General features: G+C 47.5%; 1 protein-coding gene across 1 annotated transcript in view; it reads right to left on the reverse strand.

Moving 5' to 3' along the window:
- Positions 1-113, reverse strand: part of LOC103599192 (cytochrome P450 2S1) — a 12324-nt gene extending 12211 nt beyond the window's left edge. Inside the window, exon 1 of the mRNA XM_008583298.1 lies at positions 10-113. Coding sequence (XP_008581520.1) covers positions 10-113 — 104 coding nt within the window. The remainder of the gene's footprint in view (positions 1-9) is intronic.
- Between the last annotated feature and the right edge of the window lie 8173 nt (positions 114-8286).

Genomic DNA, 8286 nt, shown 5'->3' on the forward strand with positions numbered 1-8286 from the left:
GGCGCGGGCCCGGGGGGCAGGTGGCCTCGGCCCCGGGTCCCGGGCAGCGCCAGCGTCACCAGCAGCACCAGAAGCAGCACCAGAAGCAGCGCCCAGGTGCCGGTCGCCTCCATCTCTGCAGGTCGGCTCCTTCTCCTCCCAGACGCTCCACGCGGCTGGGCCAGTTAGGGCGGGAGCCGGCAGCTCCCTCCCCAACGAAATCAGGCGGCGGTGGGGGCGGGGCAGCTCGCCCATCCCCCCGCCTGCTGGCAGGCTTCTCTGCCCGCCTTCGGACTTCTCCCAGACCACCGCCGCCGCCTGATGTCGGGGTCCCACGCTCGAAGGGGTGTCTCCCAGGTCACCCAGTTTTGCCCGGGGCTCGAGGGGCGGAGACAGTGCCTCGGGCCCCAGGTAGGGAACAGGCAAACAGCAGGAACCTGGAAGCCAGAGACTTTGGCCGCCTGGAGGCGGCCACACCCCGCGCCTGGCCGCGACCCTGCGCAGCTCCCCCGGCTCCTACCTCCCTCCTTGTGATCGGGATGTGCTTTCGTGGGTGCGTGTGTGGTATTTTGAGCCAGTTTCCTCCAGCATCTCACATCTTCACCAACTAGGAGGGAAGAGTTAACCTTTAAACGATAAAGAATCTGAGGTCCTGGTCACATAGCTGGCAAGTGGTAAAGCTACTACTTGAGCCCAGGCCAATGTGAATGACTGAATAATTCATTCGTTCATTTTCTTAAGAGGCGGTATGTAGAGTGGCTAGGAGCAGATGGCTGAAGCCAGACTACTTGCATTCACAGTTTAGTTCCTCTGTGCCTTGTGAGAAACACCCTCACCCGGCCAAGGCCAAAGGATGGACACGGAGACACGAGGTACAGCGAAGTGAGACGTTAATTACGGCCCTGCAAGGTTCGGGTGTCTGACGGGCAGGCACGTGGAAAAGGGCTGTAGCAAGCAATTTATTTCCTAGTGCACGGGTCCCTGCCCCCGCGTCCTCATTGGCTGAGTACTACGGGTGCACAATCCTCCGGATGACGTCCAAATGTACCCCAATTTACGACCCCCTTTTAGGAAATTTCTTTGTCTGAGGGCTCAGGACAAGCCAGCGAGAAAGGCCCACCCAAAACCCTGTGGAAGGAGAAGCATTAGGAAATGAAGAGAACAGTACAGGGCTATTAACTCATTACCATCTCAAGGACAACTTTATCCATTTGAAGTACACAATTAAGGGCTGGTAACTCATTGTCATCTGAAGGAGAACTTTATCTATTCAGCGACATCCCTGCTCCACCCCCCACCCCCACCCCTCCAATGGGCTGGACCAGTCAGACAACTTTTGGGCTGGGCCTGAATTATTTCTGAAAATGAATCACTTAGATTATTTTCTTATAGCTTCTGTTAGCTCCTTTGTAAAACGGGGCTAATTTCCAGGCTTAAAGAGATACACGTGTGCAGACAACTTAAAACATAGTCGGGCTGGCTGGTTAGCTTAGTTAGATAGTAGTCTTGTAACACCAAGGTCAAGGGTTCGTTCCCTACCCACCAGCAGCCAGGAAAAAAAAAAAAAAAAAAAAGCAACCCATAAAACAGGGCTAGTTACATATATAGCAAGTGCTAAATAAATGCTAGCTAATATTTCTTCAACTAGTTATTATTGAGGTCTAACTATAAACAAGACTTTGCTCTATACCTGAGGATGCAGCTATGAGCGACCCAGACAAGGGCCCTGTCCTTCCTGAGCTATTCACGTGCAAATGAAGTTGAAATTAAGACAATTTCAGGAAGTGCAATGGGAATGGGCCTGGTGAGGAGGAAGGCCGAACGTCAGGTCCAGGCAGGCAGGGATTGTTGTCAGTCTGGTTCACTGCTGTCTCCCCAGCATGCAGTGCGGTGCCTGGCACAGTGGGTGCTCAATAAATATTTGTTGCATCAAAGATTGAATGTAGGGGCCGGCCCGTGGCTCACTCGGGAGAGTGCGGTGCTGATAACACCAAGGCCCCGGGTTCGGATCCCACATGGGGATGGCCGGTTCGCTCACTGGCTGAGCGTGGTGCTGACAACACCAAGTCAAGGGTTAAGATCCCCNTCCTTATCGGTCAAAAAAAAAAAAAAAAAAAAGACAGCCCCCTCCTGAAGAGACCCTCCCAAACCACACAAACTGAATCAGCTGCCTCCCTCATTCCAGACCCAGCTTTAATTTATTAAACTGGGTATTATATAAATATTAAATGAGTGAATACTTTTAAGCACTTATAATAATGCCTAGCATATAGTAAGCTTTGAATGTATTTGTTTGTTTTTTTATAGTAAATCTTATTTTCATTGATGTTTCATTTAACATAATTTCAAAGTAGGTCTGTGCTCTAAGATGAGCAAAAGAACAGATATCCTAAGTCTCACAAAGAGACTTTTTTCACCCTGTTCCTCTGAGCAGGTCATGGGACTTCAGGATCCCTGATGTTGACACCTAATATTTTACCCCTTGGGATTTTACTTCTAGATGGGGGAAGAAGAGATAACATCAACTTACAGGAATTAAACTGTGTGACTGTATCATTAAGCTCGTGTTACATATTTGCCACTTCTGTGGTGTTGTAATGGTAATGACTAATTCTTCCCCCGCAAGTTGTGTAGTTTTTTCTTTAAGTAAAATGTCAGATGTAAAAATGCTGCACTTATTTTTCTTAATACATTGAAAATAGTGGAAGCTGGAGATTTTTAATTCTTCCTGAGTCCAAGCTGGGATATGATTACTACTGATGGAATCTATTCAACATATTAACTCCAACTNCTTAAAGAGATACACGTGTGCAGACAACTTAAAACATAGTCGGGCTGGCTGGTTAGCTTAGTTAGATAGTAGTCTTGTAACCCCAAGGTCAAAGGTTCGTTCCCTACCCACCAGCAAAAAAAAAAAAAAAAAAAAAAAAAAAGCAACCCATAAAACAGGGCTAGTTACATATATAGCAAGTGCTAAATAAATGCTAGCTAATATTTCTTCAACTAGTTATTATTGAGGTCTAACTATAAACAAGACTTTGCTCTATACCTGAGGATGCAGCTATGAGCGACCCAGACAAGGGCCCTGTCCTTCCTGAGCTATTCACGTGCAAATGAAGTTGAAATTAAGACAATTTCAGGAAGTGCAATGGGAATGGGCCTGGTGAGGAGGAAGGCCGAACGTCAGGTCCAGGCAGGCAGGGATTGTTGTCAGTCTGGTTCACTGCTGTCTCCCCAGCATCCAGTGCGGTGCCTGGCACAGTGGGTGCTCAATAAATATTTGTTGCATCAAAGATTGAATGTAGGAGACGAGGTCAGTGAGGTATGCAGGAGCCGTCTTGCAGGGCCCTGGAAAAGACTTTGCATTTTATTTTTAGTGAAAAGGGAAGCCGTTTGGAGTAGTTTCCAGCAGGACAGTTACTTTGTTTGCATTTTTATTTAACATTTATTATGAAAACTTTCAAACATACAGTGAACACCTGTATACCAACCACCGAGATTCCACCAATAACGTATTGCTGTCCTTGCTTTCCTACATATCTATTTTTCTTGCCTCATCAATACATTTTACTTATTTATTTATTTTGATGCATTTCAAAGTCAGTTGCAGAAGCTGACTTCACTCCTAAATACATATCGTTAGGTAGAATTCAATATTAGTTTACATGTAATCCCCCCACCATCCCAGTAAGTTTGCATACAATGAAATGCATACATTTTAAGTATATTATTAGATGTGCTTCAACAAATGCATACATTTATATAACCCGAAATCTCTATCAGCATACAGAAAGTTACCATCAGCCCAGAAAGCTTCCTCAGGCTCCTTCTCAATTTCTCACATCCTGTCACTGTTAAAGATTCCTCAGACTCCAGGGAGCATCCTGGTCATGTTGTTGAGACAAAGAGCTCTGGCTTAGGATAAAAATGACAAGATTGCAAAGGTTCTAAGAGTCTAATGTTTAAAGATCACCAAGAGGGGCCGGCCCGTGGCTAACAGTGTGGTGCTGATAACACCAAGGCCATGCGTTCAGATCCCTATACAGGGATGGCCAGTTCGTTCACTCGCTTAGCATGGTGCTGACAACACCAAGCTAAGGGTTAAGATCCCCTTACTGGTCAAAAAAATAAAGATCACCAAGATTGCAAGATATTATAGATAAGACAACTTAAAAGTTCCTAAGAATGTAAAAATTTCAGAACAAGACTTCCCACTGCCCTGGTAATAAAATTTCAGGATCTGTCCACTGGCTGCTGAATTTGACAGCGTCTTGGCCCATCTATTCTCTGCTCATGATACTTGACTCAAACTGGCCTTCTTCCAGTTTCTCCTACTTCAAGCCAGCTTCAGGGCCTTTGCACCTGCCCTCTGCCTGAAGTGCTTGGTCTGGAGATTGAGGTTAGTTAGCTCATTCTCTGTTCCCTGCTCAAAAGACAGCCCCCTCCTGGGCCGGCCCCGTGGCTCACTCGGGAGAGTGCAGCGCTGGGCACGCTGAGGTCGCAGGGTCAGATCCTATATAGGGATGGCCGGTGCGCTCACTGGCTGAGCGTGGTGCAGACGACACCATGCCCAGGGTTGCGATCTCCTTATCGGTCAAAAAAAAAAAAAAAAAAAAGACAGCCCCCTCCTGAAGAGACCCCAGCCAGGGACAGCATGCTACCTGCTTTTGCATAGCCAGTGATCCCACCAGAAGCAACCAGTGCTGCATAACCAAAGCCAAACCCATGTGAAGACACTAGTGGGCTGATGTCTTTCTGCACTGGACTCTTCCCACTCTGTCCAGACAGGAGACTATACCAGGCCTGCACAGTTTCAGAGGCTGCGAAGTACAAAGTCCAGGGAACACTTCTGGTGAGGACCTTGTTCTTAGTGGTGACTCTACAGCAACACAGGGTATCACATGGCAAAAATGGCGGGAGAGAGAGAGAGCTAGATGTATTTGTTAAATACATAAAACATTTTCTTCATAGCCTCTTGTTACCACCTGAAAGTATCTTATATATTGATTTACATTTTTATTTTGCTTCCGCTACCATAGTGTTTTCTCCATGAAGGCAGGTTTTCAGGTTTGTTCATGGTGGTATCCTTAGTTCCTTGAACAGGGCCTGACACACAGTAGGTGCTCAATAAACATTTTGTTGAATAAACAATTTAAATGCAATTTGCAAATCTCTAAAATTTATCTAAAAAGCAATCAAAGTTCCAAAATTCCCAAGTCTAGGGCCTACCCATGACTCACTTGGGAGAGTGTGGTGCTGATAACACCAAGGCCAAGGGTTCGGATCCCTATTATATAGGGATGGCCAGTTAGCTCACTTGGGAGAGCGTGGTGCTGACAACACCATGTCAAGGGTTAAGATCCCCTTACCGGTCATCTTTTTGTAAAAACAAAAACAAAAACACCCCACAAAATTCCCAAGTCTATAAAGCAAGGATTCAGAGGTTCCCAAGATAGACTCGGCAGTGACTGACTCATCCCTGGTGGATCCTAGCCTCCCTCCCATATTGAATCCTCACCCCAGGCCAGGAAGTGCCCACAGTTTTTGTTCAGCTGCTAACAGCCTGATCTCTGCCACCCCCATAGTTGCTTCCCATCAGAATCCCTCTGATCTGGGCCTCTTGGTGCTGGGGATCCTCTTCGAGTCTAGCCTCCTACCATAGATTTTCTTAACCTCTTCGGAGGCTGCCAACCCTGAGATTCCAGCAGGCTGAGCAGTGGATGGGTTCTGGAAATTGCTGGGGAGGTTATTTTGGCTTGGGATCCTCCTAGACTATTGTTCTGGAACTGGACTTGCTGTCTGGGGCTAAGCTACAGCCTGACTGCTCTCTGGTTCCCTTTACCGGACTCTGCCATTTTCCCTGACTTTCTCCTCATGGCCTCGCTTAACTTAGTCTCTCTCCTTTTCCTTCTTCAAAGCTGCTCCCCGCCCCCACACCAGCATGCAGAACTGAGCAAAGGGGAAGTTCAAGATGAGTCTTGCTTCTTTCCTGCTTCCACAGGCCTTGGACTTCCCCAGATTTGAAGAGCATTACTGGCTGAGAATAACGTCAGAGACTTGAATAGGTCACAGACCACAAAGCAGCACCATCCTTTGCTCTGGTCTTCTACTACTGTCTTCTCATCCCATTGCCACATCCCTTCCCTGTCCATCCAGAAATCCATCCTCTCATCTCACCCCCTCAGCCTTCTCCTCGTATACACCTTATCTACCTCCTCATCCACCCCCTCATCACCCCCATCCACCCTCTCATCACCCCCATCCATTCCCCCATTTATCCCCCATTCACCCCTTCATCCCATCACTTCATCCCATGCCTTCACCCCATTTCCTTACCATGTCCTCTCTTTTCCTGATCCTATCTAGCACCTCTTGTAGCTGGGTGAGGGTGGGGGTAGAAAAGGATGAGGTGCTGCCCCCACGAATTCACATCAGGAAAACAGCCATGGGCTGGGAAGAGTAAAACTGCAGCTTTTCTCGGTGACCGCTGTGCTCGCTCTCCTGTATCTCCCTCTGTATCCAACTGTTATCTGGTTCCATCACCCTCTTATTTTATTTTTTTATTTTTTATTTTTTTTAAAGATGACCGGTAAGGGGATCTTAACCCTTGACTTGGTGTTGTCAGCACCACGCTCACCCAGTGAGCTAACCGGCCATCCCTATGTGGGATCCGAACCCGTGGCCTTAGTGTTATCAGCACCGCACTCTCCCGAGTGAGCCATGGGCCGGCCCCTCAAAAAATGTTATTTTAAAAATAATTTCAAATACAGGTACAGGTTTATAGGCATTATTGTGATTGTGTATGTACACCTATCTTTATAATATCTTAACATTTTTACCATCATTTACTTAGAGAAATAAAATGTTCACGACTGAATTGGGATCCCTTGTGTCCGCTCCCAAATATCATATCCTGCCCTCCTTCCCCGGGGGAAACCACTATCTTATAGTTAATATTCCGAAGTACCTTTTTATTCTCCTACCGCATATGCGTGCAGCCACACACAATATTTGGGAAAGTATTCTTTTGCAGGCTTTAAAACTTTATACACAGGCAGCACACAGCATGTACCTATTCTTCTGCAACTGATTTTTTTTTTCTCTTCAGTTTTTGAGATTTGTTCATATCCATACATGTGGCTCTGGTTCATTCTTTAACTCCTGGAAGGTTTTTCACGGAATGGCTTCAAGTCTCCATCCATTTCCCCAGGGACCGATCTGATCTCTAGGTTGTTTCCAGTCTTTTCCTCTTGCCATCAGCACTGCATGTTCCTCCGGTTGAGAATTTCCTCATTTCAAATGCCTGCGTCATGGGGTTCTGATTCATTCTCTGTGTCCCCTACCCGCCACAGTTCAGCCCAGTTCCCTCTAAGAGCCCTGGCCTCCGGACCTGCCTCCCACATCCATCCTGCACTGGCAGCCAGAAAAGCTTGAAACCACACACCTGGGATTGTTTGTCTCACACTGGCTTGTCCCAGCTTGGAGCTGGTGCGGGCACGGACAGGGCTTGTCTGTTTCCCTCACTCCGGAGTGCCTGCGCCTCACAGCCTTCTGGTGGGGAGGACGTAGCCATTAAGAGGGATGAAAATGTACCAGTCTCTGCAACTGGTTTCTTGAACATAGGCACAACTCTCCTGGGTGGTGAAAACATGTGGATCAGCCGGTTGGAGTTGGTGGAGGTAGGGGTGAGGAAGAGGGCTGGAGGGTAGAGTCTTAGGAAAGGGAGGCTGAAGTCTGGCAGCAAAGGAGTGAGCTGAATGGTTTTGCTTTCAAGAGGAACAGGAAATGTTTTGGGGGATGGGATGGAGAGGAATATGGAGGCCCAAGTTTGAGGTCGGGAGTCCCCAGAATTCAACTCTGCACTGTGATAGCTACAGCCACTTTATGTGACTTTGGCCAAGTGTTCAGCCTCTCAGTTTTCCTCATCTGTGAATGGGGTTCATAACTCTATCCCCATCAATTCTTTTGAGGGAGGTACTAACATATCATCACCATCTTTGGATGAGGAAATTGGGGCTGAAGGACAGCTAGTTACCAGCCCATGGTCGCACAGCTCCTAAGTGTCCACTGTTCTGTGATGTTTCTTCACTCATCTGTCTCTTCCTCCCTTTCCCAGTGTGCTCTCAGTTTGGGGTGACTGTTTAGCTCCACCCCTATCCGGCAACCTGCCCACTACAGAGTGGTCTCTCTGGGCCGTGGTAAAGAAGAAATGAATGAGTGAACTCCACTCCGACACCCACCTTTCCATATCCTGGTAGGACCCTCCATACGGCTGGTGGCCCCCTTGTCCACCCCAGCCCCCCACCC

Source organism: Galeopterus variegatus, unplaced genomic scaffold, assembly GCF_000696425.1.
Source record: "Galeopterus variegatus unplaced genomic scaffold, G_variegatus-3.0.2 Scaffold2882, whole genome shotgun sequence".
Classification (NCBI taxonomy): Eukaryota; Metazoa; Chordata; class Mammalia; order Dermoptera; family Cynocephalidae; genus Galeopterus; species Galeopterus variegatus.